The 23,098-nt window shown below is 38.5% G+C and overlaps 1 protein-coding gene across 2 annotated transcripts in view; it reads left to right on the top strand.

The window, feature by feature from the left end:
• Window positions 1–23,098, top strand: part of AUTS2 (activator of transcription and developmental regulator AUTS2) — a 1,127,592-nt gene that overhangs the window by 495,556 nt on the left and 608,938 nt on the right. For both annotated transcript variants that reach the window (XM_044915700.1, XM_044915699.1), the window contains exon 3: window positions 15,872–15,973. In XM_044915700.1, the coding sequence (XP_044771635.1) occupies window positions 15,872–15,973 (102 nt within the window). The remainder of the gene's footprint in view (window positions 1–15,871; window positions 15,974–23,098) is intronic.

The following is a 23,098-nucleotide window of genomic DNA, read 5'->3' as shown; positions in this document are numbered from 1 at the left end:
TGGTTAGAGCCAGGAGCAAACCCTTCATTTATGAGACTTTGCCCTTCCATTGATAGCTGAACATTGGTGGCCTTAAGTTCTTATCCTCAAAATGAGAATCTCAGCTAGCGTCATCTTATCTCTAGTTAACTGTCAGATGTGTAGACAGACAGTGGAGAGAACTAGTATATCTTTGCATGGGATTCTGATTTGTCTCCAAGTGGCCTAGTCTTTGTCTTCTCATCTCTCACTTTGGCTCGGAAAAATTGTCAAATTCTTTCTTCTTTAACTTATGCCAGTCAGCTAAAATCATGCCAAGAATCAGAAACTTTGATGCATTTGAATCTTTTTTACATTTTGGAGACATGTCATGTGTTTAGATCAAGAATTTCTGATAGTTGGGAAATTCATGGCTCTCTGTGTATGTTCTCTCTCTCTCTGTTCTCCTTACCCCACCACCCCCCTCATTCAAAACTGGATTATTCCATTCGCTATGTCTGTTTTGCTCAGATTAAAAATGGGAGAGACTTCATAACTTTAAATCTTCTGGAACCAAGTGAAAATCACTTGCTGTGTGGAAGTGAAGTTTGTCGTAACCCCGAGTCCCTAGCTCTGGTTTCTCAGGCCAGGCAAATCATAGGAATAAGTGATGCAGGTCAGTGTAGAATGTGGGGACCTCATTGGCACAGTGTGACAGTGACCTTCTGTATCTTCAGCATTAATTCAGCCGCTGTTTTTGTTTCCAGGAATGCAACTCTTTGTTAAGTGGAATGTACTCATACTGGAGGTTGTACAGACCGTTTCTTTGCTGTGCGATAAGAACAAACGTACCATCTCCCTAGAAAGTACTTTTTCACGTAAAAATTTACTCAGGAGAGTATATTTGGTTGTATTACAATTGGGTTTCTTTTGTAAGTATTGCTGTTCTTAATAAATCAGTGTTTAAACATTACTGCCTTTCTGTGGGATGTTTGGAAGAAGCCTTTGCTGGATTGATTTTAAAAAAACAAGAAAATAATTTTTTTATTTTAAAAAAAAGCACTGTTAGAAGGTAAAATAAATAAGATTTTTAAATGCTTCATATTATCTAAATTACTTAAAGTGGCAATCTCATCAATAAGGATGTATAATACTAAGAGAGCTATTGACTTCTCTTGGTAGTGGTTTTTGACCTTTTACTGAACAAGTACTTTTAAAAGTCTCAAATGCCAGGATGAAGATTTATTAAACTAACTGTAATTATGTGCTGCTTTTCATTTTATAATCCTATACCTATCTAAAATATTTTAAATTACATGTGATCGCTTTTGCAAGGAATAAAATCGGCAGTATCACTTTTTGGAGCATAAGGATTTTAAAGGCCGATTTTGTATATCACTAAAGCCCACAGGTTTGCTAACACACATGCTGCTTTTCATGTAGTCACTGTTTCTGAGCTCTCCTTATTGGCTAATTGTAGAAGACTAACTTTCTATGACCTAGTCGCACTCTTTGTTAATAGCCCCAAAAGCCATTCTCTGGGAGATTTTGAAGGCTGACTTACACACTGCAGATCTTCAAAGATTATGCATAGTGATTAATTAAACAGATACTTTTTGAGTGTCTATTAAATTATAGGCACTGTTTTAGACTCTGTACCTGTAACAGTGAACAAAACAGATAAAAATCCTGTGATAACTTATTATCTGGTTGCAATGTGGTTGCGGTAGCAGGAGTTTGGAGGAGATAAAGCACGAATGAAATAAGTGAAATATATACTACATGAAAAGGTGTTAAGAAGAAGCAGGGTCACAGTTGTAAACAGGATGATCAGGGAAGTCCTCACTGAGAAAGTGACGTTTACATAAAGACCTCAGGGAGCTTTGTGCCTTCTGGGAGCTGAACATTTCAGACAGATGTTGCAGCAAGAGCAAAGACCCTAAGGTGGGAGCATGCCTGACTTGTTTGAGGAACAGTGAAGTGGCCAGTAAAACTGTCAAAGAGGGAGCAAGGCAGAGAGTAGTAGAGAATGAGACCAGAGAAATAATGAGGGAACCAGATACAGTGGAGGCTACCTTGTAGGCCATTGTGATGACCTTGGTGTTTATTCTGATGATGATGGAGAGACTCTGGAAGATTTTGAGAATAGGATATGAATTGACTTACTTTTTTAGCAGGAGCACTCTGCCTCTTGGGAGAGATGGACAGAAGTAGCAGGCAAGGGCACAGTGGGGAGATCAGATAGGAAGGAGTGGTCATAATCCAGGCAAGAGATGAAGGTAGCTTTGAGTAGAGTGGTAGCTATAGAGGGAGTAAAGATTTTGTCCTAAGCAGTTGGAAAGGTAAAGTTGCTACCAATAACAATCAGAAACATTGAGAACATGGCTTTAGTCATTTTGAGTTTGAGCTGCCTTTTCAATGTATAAGTAGAATTGAAGGATGTACGTGGGTTTAGAAGACTGGGGTTTTCGGAAGAGATTGAGGCTAAGGATATAAATTAGGTATTACTAGCACATAGATCATACATAAAACATTGAGCTTGGACGAGATCATTAAAGGTAGTGAGTATAGGCCTCAAAAAGAAGAGGTCCAAAGACCGAGCCCTGGAGAACCTAACATTAAGAGTTGGGACTAAGTGGAGAACCCAGACTGGTAAGGAGTGGCCAGAGAGGTAGGAGGAAAGGCAGGAATGAAGCAAAATGCTTCAGGGATGTGGGAATGATCTATTGTGTCAGATGTTACCCTTAGATAGATAGATAGGCCGGTAAGATGGGCACTGACAATGACCACTAGGTTTAGCATCCATAGGTCATTGTTGACTACTGGATTCCTTCAAAGCCAAGCAACAGAGGCTTTTGCTTGAGCCCTGCTCTGGCCCTCCTTAAGTTGTACCCCTTCCAAGAGTGGAAGAGTTCAAAGGGCCAAGGACATGTGCCCACTTGGAGCCCACCTCACTCCTTTTACACATGGTTATCTGGGACTCCAGAACTCCCAGCCCAGATGTCCTCAGTCAGGCTTTGCGGATCTGTCTTCTGGCTCCATCCTCCTGAGCACCTTGCGCCACAGCTGTGCATATGCATTAGCCTGAGCTGGGGGGCACAGCTAGTGGAGTTGGGGCCCGTGGGCCAGGTGGGTGCAGCCTGGAGGAGGAACTGGGTTGTTAACCACATGTGCAGGTGAGGCTTGTTGAGCTTGAGACAAGGGACCAAACTACAGACGGGAACCGAAGGGCACCAGGCCCGGACCCGGCTCTTCTATGCTGCCACCTTCCATCAAGAAAACTCAGGAATACAGAACTTTAAATTAAAACCTGGCCTTCAGTGTCATTGCAAACATTCATTTGACAAGGTCAGATGATAGATATTTTATTTAACACTGTATTAGCATGATTTACAACTTTTCACGATTTAGCTGTATAGTTTTTGGGTCTCTTGCCCTGAGCTCTGCAAGGGCCTCTGAGAGCTTGTTGTTGAGCTTGACAGTAACTTCATGGCATGTGAGGACAAAAGCCTCATTGGCCTGGGTTAAACAGAGAATTGGAGGAAAAGAATTGGCGATACTGGATAAAATGTTTTCAAGAATTATTTGTAAAGGGCATGAAAGAAATGGAAAGCTAGCTGGGTTCTTCTGTTTGTTTTGTTTCATTTTCTTTTCTTCCAAGGTGGGAAAAATAACAGCCAGGATGTTTGTACCCTAAAGAAAAGGATTATATTAGCTTGCTAGGCTGCCATAACAAAATACCACAGAGTGGTAACTTCAGAAACAGAAATTTATTTTCTCACAGTTCTGGAGACTAGAAGTCCAAGGTCAGTGTGTTGGCAGGTTTTCCTGAGGTCTCTCTCCTTGCCTTGCTGATGGTTGCTTTCTCCCTATGGCTTCACATGGTCTTTTCTCTTTTCATGTGCCTCCCTGTTGTCTCTCTCTCTGTATCTCCTCTTCATAAAAGAACACAGGTCAGATTTGATTAGGGCCCACCCTCATGTCCTCATTTAACTTAATTACCTTTTTAAAGTCCTTCTTTGCAAATGCAGTCACCTTCTCAAATAATGGAAATTAGGGTTCCAACATAGGAATTTTGGATAGACAACAATTCAGTTTGTAAGAGGGTTCTCAAATAGGGTGCCTGGGTGGCTCAGTTGGTTAAGCGACTGCCTTCGGCTCAGGTCATGATCCTGGAGTCCCGGGATCGAGTCCCGCATCGGGCTCCCTGCTCGGCAGGGAGTCTGCTTCTCCCTCTGACCCTCCTCCCTCTCATGCTCTCTGTCTCTCATTGTCTCTCTCGCAAATAAATAAAATCTTAAAAAAAAAAAAAAAGAGGGATCTCAAATATTATAGAACATGCATTTGTGCAACCCATCCGACTTATAAAATGTCTGTCGCTTTTTTAAAAAGTCGAGTATAGTGTTTGCTAAAGCAGTTCATTTCTATTCTCATGGAAATAATGGAGCTTAGTATGGAATACTTACTAATTGGTAATAAGTTTAGTGATATACAGGTTACTAAGTGCTATGGACTGAATTATGCCTCCTCCCAATTCATATGTTGAACCCTCATATATTTGGAGTAAGGAAGTAATTAAGGTGAAGCGAAGTCATAAAGGGCAGGACCCTGACTGATGTATAAGAAGAGTCATTGGAGAGCTGCTAGTTCTCCCTCTCCCCACCATGTGAGGACACAGAGAGAAGGTAGCTGTCTAGGAAGAGAGTGAGTTCTCACCAGAAACTGCCCATGCTGACCTTGATCTTGTACTTCCAGCCTCTACAACTGTGAGAAAGTGTCTGTTGATTAAGCCGTCAGTCTATGGAATTTTGTTATGGCAGCCTGTGACTACTTAGACATTAAGATACCCATGGGTAGAGGAGGACCCTTAGAATTTAATTTTTGATTGGATTTTTGATTGGATTGGATTTGAAATGTACTGGTATCAAAACAGTGGCAAGTTGGAAAGAGGTTTGCTCTAAAAATTCATTATCTTAAAATCTTTTTTTTTTTAAAGATTTTATTTATTTATCTGAGAGAGAGAATGGGAGACAGAGAGCACATGAGAGGGGGGAGGGTCAGAGGGAGAAGCAGACTCCCCGCCGAGCAGAGAGCCCGATGCGGGACTCGATCGCGGACCCCAGGATCATGACCTGAGCTGAAGGCAGTTGCTTTACCAACTGAGCCACCCAGGTGCCCCATTATCTTAAAAATTTTGATAGCTTGCCACCAAAGTATTTTATATCCTATGAATTCTAGATGTTCATAATCTAGCAATGAAAATGAATAGCCACTAAGTATATGGGTTAGGGGAGAAAAATGCCTCATCTGGAGATAAGATTTTTAAAACTTACTTTTATGGCAAATTTAAAATGCATCCTAAAGTAGAGATAACAGTGTAATAAACTCACATGTATCCAACCTCAACAATTAAGACATCTTGTTTCATCTGTATCCCTAATCTCCCCTAACCACCACGCCACAGGTACTGTTCTCCCTATCACCTGCATTATTTTGAAAAGTAAATCCCAAATGTCAAATCATTTCGGTCATAAATATTTCGGTCTGTACCTACAAAAGGCCTTCCCTTTTTAGTGTAACTATATCGAAATAGAAACAATTTCTTTTTTTTTTTTTAAAGATTTTATTTATTTATTTGAGACAGAGAGAATGAGAGAGAGAGAGCACATCAGAGGGGGGAGGGTCAGAGGGAGAAGCAGGCTCCCTGCCGAGCAGGGAGCCCGATGCGGGACTCGATCCAGGGACTCCAGGATCATGACCTGAGCCGAAGGCAGTCGCTTAACCAACTGAGCCACCCAGGCGCCCTAGAAACAATTTCTTGATGTAATCAGTACTCGTCAACAGACATATTTCTGAGTTTGCCTCATAATTTTTTATGCTTTGCACAAACTAGGTTTAAAACAAGATCAGTACCTTGCAGCTGGTTGAGATGCCCTATGTTTTATCTCATTCCTACTCTTTTGTGCTTACTTTGCAATTGATTCATTGAGGGAATCAGGAAATTTCTGGAGTTTGCTGATTTCATATCCCCTGATGTATAGTTTAACATGTGCCCCTATCCCTTACATTTCTTGTAAGTTTGCGTTAGAATCTGTGGTAAATCAGATTCAGGTTTGATTTTGGGGGGGCTGTTGAGTGATATGTTCTCACATCAGGAGGCATGCATTATCTGGTTTTCTTTCTTTTTATGATGTTACAGCAGCCATTGATGCTTGATTCCTTGCTTTTTTTTTTTCATTTTCAGAAGGTCCTCCAAAGATAACCAATAAAGTATTTATTTGTTGGTTGGTTTTCTTTTAAAATAATTGTCTACTTGTATAACCATGTTTGATATGTTTTAATTAATTGTGTTATTATGCTATTGGTAATAAAATTGTCCCATCTTTCATAAGTGGAAGCGCCTCAAATTTGGCTCCCAAGTCCCTTTGACATGGTCTTTCTGGGATGATATGATGTGTCAGACTATTCTTGCATATTTCTTTCCTTCGACCTCAGTTGGCTATTTTTTCATGGTAGGATGGGAAAAAAGACATAACGACATAAAGCATTCTGTGTCTGGGGGTGATGGTTATTTTAATGCCAAGCCATTTAAAAAGTTTTTTGAAAACGTGTTTTTATAGAAAAATACAAAAAGTAAGTTCTGTGTATTTGTTATTTTTGTATATTCATTATCACCAACCAAATAATATTGTCTCAGAATTTCTTTTTATTAATCAAAATCTCATTATCACAAGGCTAGAAACCTTGCCAAAGCAGTCAAACATTACTTCATCAAATTATTGTTGCATTGTACACAGTACTGCATGTGAATTTCTGAGCTAATTTGAAAATAGATTTATCTTTTAGTGCACAGTCATACCCAAGGAATGCCAAACGTCTTTTGTTCATTCGGGCTTTTCTCTTTAATTACATTCTTGTACATCCTTCCTCCCCACACCCTATAGTTTACACTTCCTTTCCAGTAGAAAATTAAGTCAGGTACGTTATCATGCTTTTTGTCAACATAATTCAACCTAGAAATAGTACCCAAGTTGTAGATAGAGATGTGAGTTATGTATCAAACCCTGCTATTTACACTTCTATTCTCTTCCCTTCCCATTATTAAGTTATAAAGAAACAGTATCGTAATAGCCTCTTGGCTAAATCATAGAGAGTTATGATTCTCTTGATAAGCCGTAGAACATTATTAAGTTCTGTCTGGGTTGAGTGTGTCTATTGGAAAGCTATCAAAGTTGGTCAGATTGCTCTTGATTGTCTTAATTGCTTCTTGTTTATGTTTGGAACTATGTAGTTAGATTGATCTTGGCTTATTTTCCTCTCTTTATTAACTTTCAGGTTTATTTTTACTGCTACAAAGTCCCTCGTACCCCTTTAAGTGTTGAATAATGTATGTGATTGGCAAGTGGAAGTGATTTGATAGTTTCCCTTTCCAAGCTAATAACACAGCCTTCGAGTTATTATCTGTGCCATACCTTAAATATTTATTTGGGAACATCACTGACGCATTTAGATAAATGACACACCGAAGTCCAGGCATGTCCAAGAACCCTGTATTATTTTGCATTAGTGAAACTTTACTACATTGGAATGATTTTATAATAAATGGAGTTAGAAGCAGTTTCTCCTTTTCTTGTCTTTGTAAACCCCCTGTGGTAGGCAGAATTCCAAGATGTCCCTCAGGATAACTTGCCTCCTGTTGACTCCCATGATTAGATTTTTGTGTAGCATAGTTGACTTTAAGGAAGGGAGTTTTCTTCCCTGACCCTGACCTAACAGGTAAGTCCTTTATTAGGAACTGTTTCTGGAGTAATGATGGAATCTTTTACTTTTTTTTTTTTTTTTTTTTTTTTTTTAAAGATTTTATTTATTTATTTGACACAGAGAGAATGAGATACAGAGAGCATGAGAGGGAGGAGGGTCAGAGGGAGAAGCAGACTCCCTGCCGAGCAGGGAGCCCGATGCGGGACTCGATCCAGGGACTCCAGGATCATGACCTGAGCCGAAGGCAGTCGCTTAACCAACTGAGCCACCCAGGCGCCCGGAATCTTTTACTTTTTAAAAATAAACCTCTGTATTGTTACATGTCCTGAAATTCACTTATTGTTAAGTGTACAATTTAATGAGTTTTAGTAATAGAGTTATGTGATTATCACCGTACTCCAATTTTGGAACTTTGCCATCAACTCAAAAATTTCCCTTATGTCCATTTGCAAATTGATAGTCTCTTACATTCTTGTGAAAAATTCAGTTAGAACTTGGTGAACTACCCTTTATTATTAAATTTAATTTGTTGTATTTATTCAGATTTTTGCAGCTCTTTTAACTAAAAAATAATCCCTTAGTTCCCTTTGTGTTTCATTTATATTATTGGATTTTGGCACAGATTAGCTTTGCATATTTTTCTTAATGCTCTGAATCAAATTTTGTTAAAAAAATTTAAAAGTTAACACTATTTGATTATGATTTTAACAGTACCATCATAGAATGTTTAGTACTATAATTTAGAAATGTGTTTATTTTCATGTTTTTATAATAATCATTTTTATATTATCACATTACATATTATTAAAATTATTACATTATTATGTTTCTACATTAGGTTTTGCTCTTTATCTCTTTTTATTCTTAGATTTGTAAGAAGTATGTCTCTTTTAATTCTGTGGGTTTCATTCCCATTTATACTCTAGTTTATTGATTGTGTCCAGTACTTTTTCAAATCATTATGTACTTTTCATTTTTTAAAAGATTTATTTATTTTGAGAGAGAGTGAGAGAGAGCAAGAGAGAGCGAGTGCACAAAAGGGGGTGGGGGTGACACAAGGAGAGAATCCTCAAGCAGATTCCATACTGAGCGTGGAGCCTGATGCATAGCTTAGTCCCAAGACCCTGAGATCATAACCTGAGCCAAAATTGACAGTCAGCCACTTAACCAACTAAGCCACCCAGGAGCCCCTGTACTTTTCATTTTTAAAATTTCCTTTCTCTAATTATCCCTGCCATTGCTTTTTTGTCTTCTTTTTGATCTCTGTAACTAGCTTATTTGTTTCTATTATTTTCCACTTTTTAGAAAGTTTAGAAAGTTAACCTCCAGCACAGAATTTACAGCATCCTATAAATTTTTTTTTTACATATTTATAGTTTTTATTTTCTTTTAAAATGATGTGTTTGTGATTTTGTCTCACTCAACTGTAATTGTGGAGGGAATTTTTTTTAAGATTTTATTTACTGGATGGGCAGAGAGAGGGAGAGAGAGAGCACGCACAAGCAGGGGGAGAGGGAGAGGGAGAAGCAGGCTCCCCACTGAGCAAGGAGCCCGATGGAGGGCTCAATCCCAGCACACTGGGATTATGACCTGAGCTGAAGGCAGATGCTTAACCAACTGAGCCACCCAGCTGCCCCATCTGGAGAGAATTTTTTAAAATAGGTTTTAAAAAAAGATTTTAAAAAAATCTCTAGGTGAGATTGTCATTAATTTTTATCATAGAGGAGACTGCTAATGTGATTTCTACATTTTGGAATTGATTTTGATGTTCTTTGTGGTCTGGTCCATCTGCAGCTGGTACTGATGTCCTGTGGGTGCACTGAAAGACTTGGTGTCTGAGAATTACCAAATTCACTACGTACTACTCCTGTGACTCTGTGTTCTTGCTCCCTGATTAGTAGAATGCTAAAGACTCCCCATCTCCATTTTCTTGATTACTTAAGATATTTCTTTACTTTATACATTGGCACATGAAAGTTTATAACTTTATCCTTTAGTATAAAGTACAGAAGTGTAAAAGGTAAAGATACTTTTTATAACTTTGACCTGTGACTTCACCTAACCATTTATTTCTAATCCTTTTTTTTTTCCTCTTTTTTAAAACTTAGGAGTTCTCACTAACAAATAATTGGATATTTATTTATTTAGTTTACCTAACAGATACTAGATGTTCTTGCTTTTTTAAAAAATAGGGCTTGATTTATATATATTATTACTACAACCAACATACTTAGTCATATGCTTTTGCTTTCCTGCTATTTCCCTCATTTTCTGAATATTCTCAGTAGAGAATATTGATAATGATTTTAATCCTTTTCTATTTGACAGTGATTAGAAGACATTATTTTTAATATCTAAATTTTATTAATGGTTAACTCTATGGTTATCAGATCCTTACTTAAAATACTTTCTGTAGCTACTGAAGACAATAAAAAAATAGTTTTTGATTCTGTGATCCCAGAGAAATTTTGCACAAATTTCTTGTCCTGCCCTTGTTTCCAGAATTTAATGTTTAGCTTCAGGCACAACTTGTTATTGTACCTTTAAAAGTACAATATAGGGCGCCTGGGTGGCTCAGTTGGTTAAGCGACTGCCTTCGGCTCAGGTCATGATCCTGGATTCCCTGGATTGAGTTCCGCATCGGGCTCCCTGCTCAGCAGGGAGTCTGCTTCTCCCTCTGACCCTCCTCCCTCTCGTGCTCTCTGTCTCTCATTCTCTCTCACAAATAAATAAATAAAAATCTTTAAAAAATAAAAAATAAAAAAAATAAAAGTACAATATATTAACAATTTCTTAAGAAAATGTTTTTTTCTGAACTTTATAATTTTGTTTATAGAAGTTATTTCCTGTCAGCTTAGTTTGGTGTGTCAGCTTTTTCATTAAGTTCTTTAGTTTGGTTCTGTTCCTCTCATCTTAAATATCTTTTAAAAGCCAAGGAATATGAGAGTACAGATGTACTGCAGCCACTATGGAGAACAGTATGAAGGTTCTTCATGAAATTAAAAATAGAAATTCCATATGATCCAGTAATTCCACTACTGGGTATTTACCCAAAGGAAATAAAAACTAATTTGAAAAGATACATGCACCCGTATGTTTATTGCACATCATCTATAGTAGCCAAAATACGGAAGCAACCCACACGTCTATTGATAGATGAATGGATAAAGAATATGCAATACACACACACACACACACACACACACACTGGATTATTATATAGCCATGTAAAAGGATGAGGTCTTGTCATTTGTGACGACATGGATGGACCTAGAAGGTATTATGCTAAGGGAAATAAGTCAGACTAAGAAAGACAAATACCATATTATTTCACTCATACGTGGAATCTAAATAACAAAATAAATGAATAAACAAACAAAAAGCAGAATCAGACCTTTAAATACAGAAAACAAACCAATGTTTGGCAGAGGAATGTGGGATGAGGGGATGGGCAAAATGAGAGAAAGGGAGTGGAAGATACAGACTTCCAGTTGTTTAGAATGAATAAGTCACAGGAATAAAAGGTCCAACAAAGGGAATATAGTCAATGGTGTTATAATAGTGTTGTATGTTGACAGATTAGGTACCTACCTTTGTGGGGAGCATAGAGTAACATATAGAAATGTTGAATTGCTATGCTGTACACCTGAAACTAATAAAACATTGTGTGTCAACTATATTCAAATAAAAAAATGTAAAAATCGTACAAATACCACCCAATGTATGGGGAAGATTCCAACAAATAGGGAAGGTTTCATTTTGAAAAAACAAAGCAACATTTTTACAAGATTAAATACTTGCTGTTTTGATGTTAGGAATGTTACAAAATTTCATTGAGAAAAAGAAAAGCCTGTGCTTATTGACATATTTTTAAAACCTTATGTGGAGTCCATTCAGATCCCTGCAGAAAGCTCAGCAGTCTGAGATAGGATTTATGCTGCTTTGAGGAACCAAAACGGTGGTAGGAGATTACTTTTGGATGCTTTTCTGCATTGCAGTGCATAATTCACATTTATTCCTCTTGAGTTTCAGACATAGGTGTCTTCCCCATATACTTTATCCTTCTGTGAATTTCGTTTGAAGAATTAATGACACCTACTGAGCATCTAGCATCTTGAGCTCTCCATACTGAAGCTGAAAAGAGTAGCATAGCCCGGCTCACAAATCTTGGCAGGGGTATACAGAACTGCTCCACCTTCACTGGGTCCAGGGTGATGGCAGGGATTTCGTTACATGTTCATTAGCAGCGATAAAACCATGGATCGTTATTTTCCTAATTAGCCATTAATAACAGTTAACTCTAACAAGATCACAGCTTCAGAGTTTTTGAATATATTGTTGACAGTGAAATCTAATGGAAAACAAGCCAGCTTCTTATGTTTTATAAAAATTGTTAATCTTACTGATAGGATTACTACCACTCATGCAGATACTAGCTTCCTTTTATTTCATCTGTTTTGTTCTAAATTCGGATGCCTAAATTATATAATATTCTGAGGGGAATAAACTTCTGGAAATAAGAGTGAATTACAGTAATTTTTAAATAAACAAGGTATTTTAAAGTATCTAAAAGGTGATAGTAAGAAATCTCGTTGCATCTGTTTTAGCAAAAGCTTTCTTACAACAGCCGCCATGGATGCTAGGACAAATCAATGCAGGCGGATCGATTTTCTTTAGGTCTTTAAATGTTTAAGCCAGCACCTGGCCTTTGTAATGTCTCTTGGTTGTAGGTAATAGCTGGGAATTTCAGGTGAAGGATTACAACTTCTAAGTTAGCTGTGCTACCCCAAATGATCCATTGGATATGGCTAAAAATGCCAGTTTTAAATGTATTCATGGGATTAGGAATGAATACTTCTTTGCCTGAAATCTTGTGGTTTAGCTTTAGTACTTACTGTAGTCAATCCATTTCTTTGAAATATTGAGCTGTCTGACAGCTTAAAATCCTAAGTTTCCTTTAAACTTGAGCCTGGCTTTGGAGGAGAAAAGGGTGGTGTGCGGGTGGATTTTATGTAAGGCTCTCCAAAGAGAATTCACTGAAGTGCTTTTGCCGGCAGGGCACAGGGAAGGCCAGGAAGCTGTTTCGTCTCAGTCCTTCTTGGGTTTTGCCCTTAGCCTAGATCAACATTTAGCCAGATGATATACATCAGAGCCACTGAAGTCTCTTGTCAGGCCTGTTGAAGTCATCACTTTCCTTCCATGAAGAAACATGGAAGAGACCCAAATGCAATGTCCAGATTTTGGGAAGCCAGGTGGATGGATATAAGGAGAAATCTTTATGCTCTTATACTGTTAATTCCCTGCTGGGTGTTTATTTCTCATCTGGCTTTGAGGGGCTGAGTTTTTATAAACATCTCTTGATCAAATATCACCTTATAAGATTTCTTTCTTTGTGAATGAAGTCAAGTACCACAAATATATTAAAAACATATTCTATTGAGAATTACTAATATACTGCAGACTCGTTATTTCCATGTGAAATGCTGACATCTAGACGGGTTCTAAGAAGAAAAATGAGAGCAGTAAGCAGTACAGACATGGATTGAGTCCTAGACCTCTTGCCTAATTCTGAGCACATCATTTGCTCTATTTGTTTCGTCATTCACACATCGGCGGTAACTTTATCTGCATTTACTTAACTCAGGTATCCAGGAAGATAAAAATTATGACATGGCCTACAAAATTGTCCACTCCATGTATAGGTTTTATTATAGGTCAGATTTATTTAACAGTAAACCTTTTCAAACTTGAAAATGTATCATAATTATCAAAGGCCTTTAATGAAGAATGATATATTACCTAAACTTTGAAGGCATATCAAGAAAGCAAGCAAGCAAACAAGCTAGCTAGCTCTTCAAAGAATATAGTGGATCATATCTGAGCTTTCAAAACAGTTTTGACCTGGAAAGCACAGAGAAGGTGAGGGTGAGCTTTACGGGTTGAGGAAATCTAGGGTGAATAGACAGATGCAGGACAGAAATGGACATGACATATTCAGGAAATTGAGAGAAAGTGATTTTCATTTTAGATTAAATTCCCTTTTATTATAAGTATAAAAATGAAAACTTGAGAATGACAATATTCTGAACTTTTATTCCATAGTAATAAGAAAAGGCTCATATAGCTTGCATCTGAATTAACTTAGAATTAGCAGATTTAGCAGTAATTTAGAAGGAAACTAAGCACTTAAGGGCCCAGGAGGATACAAACTAAAATGAGTATCATTTTTCTGGGTTCCATTAGAGAAGACTTCTGGAGAAAGGGATTTTTAGAAGAAAGTGATAAAAGTGGATTTGTAGAAAGGCTGAAAGCAAAAAAAAAAGAATGCTCTGTATAGTGGGGATTTGGGGACAGCTTATTAGATGGTGTGACCCAAAGTGGGATCTGAACTGCAGTTTTTAAAAGAGGCGCATTAGACAGGGAATGCGGATTCAGATTCATTCTCCATTTGTCTTGGTTCACATTCCCCTTTGGCCCCGGAGCCACATGAAAACCTGCAGGCAAAAATTTTGCTACCTATTACTTGTTCTTCTCTCTGAAATTCCCTCCTGCCCAGAAGCATGGGGCTTGTGTTTTGTTTGAGACTTACCATGTCTGATCCATGTACCCCTCTGTAATGTTTCTTCCTATTTCCTCCCAGAAGGAAATCTCTGTTTCAGATAAGACTCCTTCTGATCATTTCCTAGCATGTTGCTTTCCTGCCTTTGCTTTCTGCCTCTCTCCCATCAAGAGTATCTTCCCCTCTCCTCTCAGCCATATGAGCTCAATCTGCTTTTAAAATCCAAGGCTTCAGAGATTACTTTTCTTCCTAATGTCACTGGCTACTTTTTGGTGTTCCATTTATCGTGTATTTCCTTATGTTGTTATATTTGCCTGTCTTGCAATCTTTCTCTTGCTTGATTGAGAACGTTATAAAAGGGCTATGAGTTGTAACCTGCATCAGATTGCTTGGGGTCTCTCCAAAGGTGGCCTGTGTTGATGATGACAATGTAGGCTAATGGTCCGTCCATATGTGTGTGTCTCCTAGTCTCATATAGACTACTGGTTTGAAATTCTGTGTGTTTATTCATTTTAATGGGAAATCAGAGGTGGGTAAATGTGTAGAACTCTCTGAACATGAAAATCAGAGATGGGTGAATGTGTAAAATTTTCTGAACATGAAAATCAGAGCTGGGTAAATGTGTAGAAACTGCTAAAATGTAAGCTTCGTAAGAACAGAGACTTTTTTTTTTTTGGTTTAGCATCATATTTCCAGCTCTTTTTTTTTTTTTTAAAGATTTTATTTATTTATTTGACAGAGAGAAACACAGTGAGAGAGGGAACACAAGCAGGGGGAGTGGGAGAGGGAGAAGCAGGCTTCCTGCGGGGCAGAGAGCCCGATGCGGGGCTCGATCCCAGGACCCCGGGATCATGACCTGAGCCGAAGGCAGACGCTTAACGACTGAGCCACCCAGGCGCCCCCATATTTCCAGCTCTTACTACCTGGTCCAGATGTGGCACTTAATACATACTTGTTGAATGAGTTGTGGCTTAATTACTTAAGCTGTAGGTCTTAATCTGGGTACTCTTAAATATCTGTCAAGAGACCTCCAGAATGTCGTCTCAGAAATCAGGATCTATGTCTTCCCAATGGTGAAAGAGTAACACACAGCATCTCATCGTTTTCTCCTAGGAGAAGAAAACATTGTTGTTTTTTCTTTTTGGTCCTGTTTTGTTGTATTCTTTCTTCCGAGGAGGACAGAGGAAAGGTGGGCAACCATAGTTGGTGTAATCTGACTTTAGCTAATTCAGTGTTTTTGGTCTTTTTATTGACAAAAAAGCTCCCCGTGGAACAGAGGACAAATCTGAGGGACAATTACTTTCCAAGATTCATGGACCTTTGTTAGATTTTTGTCAGGTGTGGTTTTTTTTTTTTTTTTAGGCTTGCTCACTCTTATTTACACTGACATTTTATGGTAAATGTTTTGCTTATCCTTCTCCATGTTTCTTCCTATGGCCACTTGCCTGGCACGACTCAGAAGCTGAGAAGAATGTTAAAATGCAGGACCTTAAGTTGTTCACTTTTGACAAGACTGGAAGAACACGGGGGCAAGGAGCAGTTGTGTGAGGAGACCACTGACTTTTTTCTTTTTCCTTTTTTCTTTGCCTTTAGCTCAAGCCAGGCCAGAACAGCTGCAGGGACAGTGACAGTGACAGTGCCAGTGGAGAATCCAAGGGCTTCCACAGGAGCAGCTCTCGGGAAAGGCTCAGCGATGTAAGTTTAAAAAAAAATTGGACAGCCTGGTGATGGGTATTAAAGAGGGCAAGTTCTGCATGGAGCACTGGGTGTTATACGCAAACAATGAATCGTGGAACACTACATCAAAAACTAATGATGTATTGTATGGTGATTAACATAACATAATTAAAAAAAAAAAAAATCGGACAAAACCACCAGACCACACATTGCTTGGGTCAGGTCTCACTTTCCCAACACTCCTATCCCGTCCCATCACTTGGTCTATGCAAGCATTACAGTTCCCTCTCTCTCAGTACACGTTTGAGCCTGGCCTGGTGGCTTCATTCTGTTTTCTAGTGTGACCCAAAATGTGGTTTAACACATAAAAAGTGGGTGGGAGTACGTGTCACCTCAGAAATGAAAGATTACAAAGGGAAGGGCTAATACTTTTATTATCAGTGTGGCAAATGAGAAAAGTAGTCCAACAGTTCTACCACTGGAAGATGACATCATTTAACTTTGGGCTTTTTGTAATTTCTTCGCCTGTGAGATTGGTAACAATCCCCTTCTGCCATTTTATTTCTGTTGGAAGGGATGAGTGACCAGCCACTTACTTGGCAAGAGAAGGAGTTTTATTTCCTGACTGATTTCCAAAGGAAAATTCCTTGTGATAATGTACTGTACCTCTTGAGGGGTCTGTCAGCCCCCAGACTTGCCCCTGACGACTCTCCAGCCTCCTATCTGCCAACAGGGCAGATTCTCCTTTGCCGCTCCCGGGAGCCATCTGATCTTCTGGGCTCTCTTGTTTTCTAACCTAACATGATATGGAACAGGATTCTTGACCCTGAAGCAACACTGGGAAGCTTTCTTATAAAATGATGAAGTAGGGAGACATTTTTATTAGTGATACCAATGAAGGAACATTAACAGATTAACTGATACAGTACTCTCAAGAAAGAGACAGAAATTCAGAGTCTCTGAGTTTCAAGAAGAATAAGCAGAGCTAGCGCATAGAATAAGGAGCAAACACCTTCGCCCCTTGTCTCCTTCCTTTTTTAATACTCTAAAGCAGTTGTCTTCATCCTGGGATACAAGATGATTCGGTATGTTGCAGGAAAAAAATACTAGAACTTATTATTTTTTGTCTAAAAACAAATGAAACTTTGCTAATACTTAATTTAACAAGCTGGGAGTAGTTCAAGTATATAATTTATAAACACCTCTATTTTCAGAATGTGCTCAAAGCTTTTTTTAACTGAGGGGTGTTCATAAACATAAAAGGTTGGAGCCCACTGCAGGACATTGAGTCATTCCATGTAATCTCCCATACATTTCTCCATCATCCAAGGTGGACAGTCCCAAGACATACCAAAGTCTGAGATATTTAGAATGAGACTTGATGTATGGAACATTGAATTCTTAAAAGAATTAAGTGGAATACACAAAATATAATTATTTTTATAATACTCTTAATATTAGATAATTGCCTCCTCTTCTTCTAATAAGGTTTAATATCAATTATACAAATAAAGAATATAACAGTCTTGCTGTGTGGGTATGTCTGTGTATAAGAATATTTCTTCGTGTGTTTATATGTTTCATTAACTTTGTGATAGAACTATAAATTATAATAATAAAGCAGTATTTCTTACCTAAGTTGTTAAAAATACTTAATACTTAAGTAGCTCCTCTGAGCTTTTGTTTTTAATACGAGATCTCACTCACCCTGGAAATTATTCCAGGATTAGTTAATCATAATTTCATCACAGAGTGGAGAAATGAAAGCCACGTTAAGTCAGGGGACAAGAGTACAGTATTGTATAGTCATTGAGATCTTTTGACTGGTTGCCCTGAATTCACTTTCCATGAGATCAAAAGAAATTGGCAAGAGATATTCTGTTCATGGATACGAAGACTTAATATTGAGATTCTACCCAAAGCAATGTACAGATTCAGGGCAATTCCTCTGAAAATTCCAACATCCTTTTTTGCAAAAATGAAAAACAAAACAAAACAAAACAAAAAACAGATACTCAGATTTCTGTGGAATGGCATGCGATCCCTGGTAGTCAAAACAATCTTGGAAAAGAAGAACAATGTTGGGAAACTCACACTTACCAGTTTGAAAACTTAAGCAAAGTGATAGTAATCAAAACAGTATGATACTGGCATCAGAATAGATCTAGAGACCATTGGAACAGTATTGAGAGTCCAAAAATGAATCCATTCATCTATAGCCAACGGATTTTTGATATGAGTGTTAAGTCCATGCAGTTGGGAAAGAATTCTGTCTTCAACAGATGGTGCTGGGACAACTGATTTCCTTATGCAAAAGAGTGAAGTTGGACCCCTGCACCACATCATGTACACAAATTAACTCACAATAAATCGATGGCCCGAGTACAAGAACTAAAATCGTGAAACTCTTAGAAGCAAACGTGGGTCAGTTTCCTGATTTTGAATTTGGCAGTGGATTCTCAGATATGGCCGCCAAAGCATTATCAACAACAGAAAATGATAGGAAAATTGGACATCATCCAAACTAAAAGCATTTGTGTATCTCAGAGGGCATTATCAAGAAAGTGAAAAAAAATCCCTACAGAATGGGAGAAAATATTCAGAAATCATAGAACCGGTAAGTGTTTTTAATATTCAAAAATGGGCAAAGGACTTGAATAGACATTTGCAAAAAAGATATACAGATGGCCAGTAAGCACATGAAAGAGTCTCCTCATCATGGTCATTAGGGAAATGCAAATCAAAACCATAATGAGATATCCCTTAACATCTACTAGGATGGTTATGATAAAAAAAAAAAGTGGGGGAGGAATAAGTGTTGGCAGGGATATAGAGAAATTAGAACCCTTGTACATGATGATGAGAATGGAAAATGGTGCAGCACTGTGGAAAACAGCTTGGCAGGTTCTCAAAAAACTAAATATGTAGTTATCATATGTCCCACCAATTCCACTTTTAGGTATATACCCAATCAAATTGAAAATAGTTAGATATCTCTATGCCAATTTTTATTGCAGCATTATTTACACTAACCGAAAGGTAGAAACAACCCATGTCCATCAATAGATGAACGGATAAACAAAAAGTGGCATATATGGACAACGGAACATTATTTAGTCATAAAAACGGGATAAGTTCTCATTCATGCTACAACATAGATGAACCTTGAAAACACTATACTAAGTGAGAGAAGCTAGTCGTAAAAAGACAAATATTGTATGGTTCCACTTATATAAGGAGTATAGAACATGCAAATTCCTAGAGACAGAAAGTAGAATAGGAGTTTCCAGGGACCAGTCATGGGAGTGGGCGAATGTGAGGTGTTGGGAGTTATTAATTAATGGTTTGAAAGTTTCTGTTTAGGGTGATGAAATAGTTTTGGAAAATTAATCCACAATGTTGAGAATATAATTAATGCCACTTAAAAATGACTAAAATGTCAAAATATATATCTATATATCTCTATCTATCTATATATCTATATCTATATCTAGATATATATTTTTTACCACAATAGAATAATGCCAAAAAAATTGGGGCTATAACAATTCTGCCAGTCTATGTCAAGACAGTCTATGTAATACTTTGAGTTCATGTTGTGTATTATTGAAATTCATACCCTTTGCAACAACAGTATCAAAATATGAAAGGAGAAATGAAAGGAGGAAAAAAAAAAAAGGAAAAAAGAGAAGTAGTTGGCATTTAGTGAGATGTTCCAGAACCTCTAGCCACTTATTTCCTTTGCATGAGCAGTTCTGAGGTTGCAAATTCTTACCTCAGGCCTGTTGCAATCCAAAATTTGCTGAGATGAAAGCCTTTGACAAATCAAGCCACAAAATAATTTTTTTTGGATACCAGGGCAACACCTACCCACACAGTATTTTAAAAAATAAAGATGCCCCGGGGCGCCTGGGTGGCTCAGTCAGTTAAGCGGCTGCCTTCGGCTCAGGTCATGATCCCAGGGTCCTGGGATCGAGCCCCACATCGGGCTCCCTGCCCCGCGGGAGGCCTGCTTCTCCCTCTCCCACTCCCCCTGCTTGTGTTCCCTCTCTCGCTGTGTCTCTCTCTGTCAAATAAATAAAATCTTTAAAAAAAAAAAATAAAGATGACCCTACTTTTTCTTTAAAGGGAATTAGTAACTAATTACCTTAATGACTATCAGAGAATGAGGAGCTGGAATGAAGGACCGCTGCTGGTTTTGTTCTGTGTGGTTTTACCATGTCATTCCTTACCATGCTTGTGCTTTCATTACTTTCTTGAACCTATGGGAAATAGTTATTATTAACTGTCCTAAGGCCCTCAGTCTACTAATCATGTCATCTGTATCCTTTCCATGTCTGTTTCTGTTGGTTGGTTTTTCTCCTCATTGTGGGTATGTTATGTCCTGTCTGTCTCCTTTTCATGCTTGACAATTTTGGGGGGATGACGAACATTTTAAGTTTTTCTTTATTGGGTGCTGGATGGTTTTGGTTTCTAAAAATTTTCTTGAGCTTTATTCTGGGATGTAATTATGTCATTTGGAAATAGTTTGATTTTTTTCTGAGGTTTGCTTTTATGCTTTCTTGGGTGGAACCAGAACAGCCTTTAGGCTAAAGCTCATTTTTTCCCCAGTACTGAGTACTCTGCCGAATTCCTGACACATTACATGATGTTTTCCAAACCTTGCCAGCCAGTGGCAATACCAACTATTTTCTGCCTTGTGTGAGCTCTGTGGATTGTTCTACCTGCTCCTCTCCGGTGGGTGTTCCCCTTGCTTGGGGTACTTTTAACACATGTGCCTAGGTGGATTCTGGTGAAAACCAGAGGGGGCCTTTTGCAGCTTTCATGATTCTGTCCCCTTCATGTGTGGAGCTCTCTTCTCTCCCATCCTCTGCTTCGCAAATTCCAGCTGCCTTGGCTTCCTCCAGTTATCAGGTCTGTCTTCTCAACTCAGGGGTACTTCTGGGCTCCATCTTGGCCACCTCCCCACCCCCGCCCAGTCACCCTACTGTGGCATGAAAACTCTGCCAGTAAGCTGGGGCAGTTTTCAGGGTCATTCATCTCATTGGCTTCCCTAGTCTCTGAGATCACTGTCTTGCAGTGCCGATTGCCCAGTTTCTAAAATCCCTTTTCTTACACCTCTGTCTGGCTTTTTTGTGGTTGCTTAAGGTGGGAGAATGTATTTGGTCCCTGTTAGTCCATCATGCCCATTCCTGGTTTTGCAGCTGAGATAAAAATTCCCCTAAGTCTTCCACTCACTTTTGTTACTTTTAGAAGCTTTGGCAATTGAGACTTACTCCCAAGTTGCAGCTAATGAAGATATTATATTTTTCCAGCTTAGTTATTTTGAATTGGACAGGCAAAAAGAGTAAGAAAAAAGAATTCCAGCATAGCTGGAGGATTTGACTCATGGGTAAAGCTTCAAAACCAAATGTGCTTGGCTTTTCTAAATTACATATTCCCAAACTGTATTGCCAAAAGGGAATAATTGTCTACAAGGACTCTCAGATTGTCCACATCAAGGAGACATAGTAACTCGTTTAGATTAGTCACTAAGGAAAAAGTTAAGGGAAATAATTGAGTATATAAATATTCATGATGGGTTATTCAAGGGGGACAGTATTGCTTCTGACTTACACAGAATTTCATAACTGAGGAAGTTGTTAGAATTTAGGAGTTAAACGTACTTATAAATTTAGTAAATAAAATTGTCAAGTTATGAACTGATCCTGGGCATCCATTGTAAACACACCAAGTTTTAAAAGCAGTTTAGTTATTTATTATCTGCGTGACCTTGAGCAAAGAACTTGATCTTTCCAAGTCTTTGTTTCTTTTTCCGTAAAATGGGGATAATTTTACCTACCTTATAGGCACATCCACGGTGCTCAAAAATTTTTATCCTTTCTTTTGCCTCAGATTTAGAACTTCCCTTAGGAGCCTCTCTGCCCTTGTAAATTTGAATTCTTTTCAAGTGTCAATTTGACAAGCCCTCCTTATCTCGATCATGACAAACGTGACTCTTCCTCTCAGATAAAATCCTTGTCATCCATCACTTGTCTCCTCAACTCTTTTTCTCAAAACTGAACCGTCCATCCCTCTTACTTCCCTGTCCTGGTATTGGAGCCCGGATCTGGTATCATCAGGGTCAAGCTCCGTTCCCTCCTCTGTCTCACTTATCCTGTCTATTTAGTTACTCTCCTTTATCTACTGGCGGTATTTGTGAAGAGGTTTTTGGGTACAATTACATTCTCCTTGACACTGCTGATACGTTAGATGCCTCAGCACGTGTTCCACGGAGGATTCCTGTGGCCTCTCATGATGTCATCTGCCCCGTCTCTGTTTCCTTTGCCCTGTGTTCTACAGTGCTTCCAGAGTTGTTTTTCCAAGAATCCGAGCTCGCAATTAAACTTTCTTGTTTAAGATATTTTGGACGGAGTCCACACTCCTGCGGATTGTCTGCAGAGCCCTCCACAAGGAAGTCTGAAGCTTCCCCTCCGTCGTCCTTCCCTCCCTCTACTTGCCCATTGTTGTACCTTGTGCTTAGTTCCTCTGATCCACCATTTTTTTCTTAAATAGTACGCACTTTCAAATCTTCCTACCTTTGTTTTTTCTTTTGTAATCCTTTTTCTTTTCTTTTCTCTTTTCCTTCTGCTAGCCCCAATGTCACTTTCTCTAGTAAATTCTTTCCGCCATCCTGTGGAAGTAAACTTCTTTAATGCTTTATTGAAATGAGTATATGGATATGGCTCATTTCTCTGTGAACAGTTTTTTGGGCCAGGTTTTTGGTTATGAGAAGGGAGAAAAATATAATACTTTTTAAGGGCTTAAGACCTTGAAGGAACTGAAACATTTCAGAAAATCATGAAGAGGGACTAAGTTCTAGTAAGTGTTGTGCTAAACAGTTCTCTCATCTGATCTGAAGCCATGTACACCATTTAACATCATAGTTGAGGCACTTTTTTCTGCATCTTTTTGAGATACCCTGAAACTCCCCAGGTTTGTGGGTCTCACCATGCCGTCGTCATTCATTCATTCATGCAAGCGTGTGTCTTAACCTCTTTTCTTCCCACCCTCCCCCCAAACCTTTAAGGAGATTCTACTCCATGTCAGCTTGACTTGCTGCTATTAAAGAAGAAACAGACCCAGGCTGCACCATCCATGAGT

This window comes from Neomonachus schauinslandi, chromosome 5, assembly GCF_002201575.2.
Source record: "Neomonachus schauinslandi chromosome 5, ASM220157v2, whole genome shotgun sequence".
In the NCBI taxonomy this organism is placed as follows: Eukaryota; Metazoa; Chordata; class Mammalia; order Carnivora; family Phocidae; genus Neomonachus; species Neomonachus schauinslandi.
Note: the sequence above shows the minus strand (reverse complement) of the source record. Positions and strands in the feature narration are given on the sequence as shown.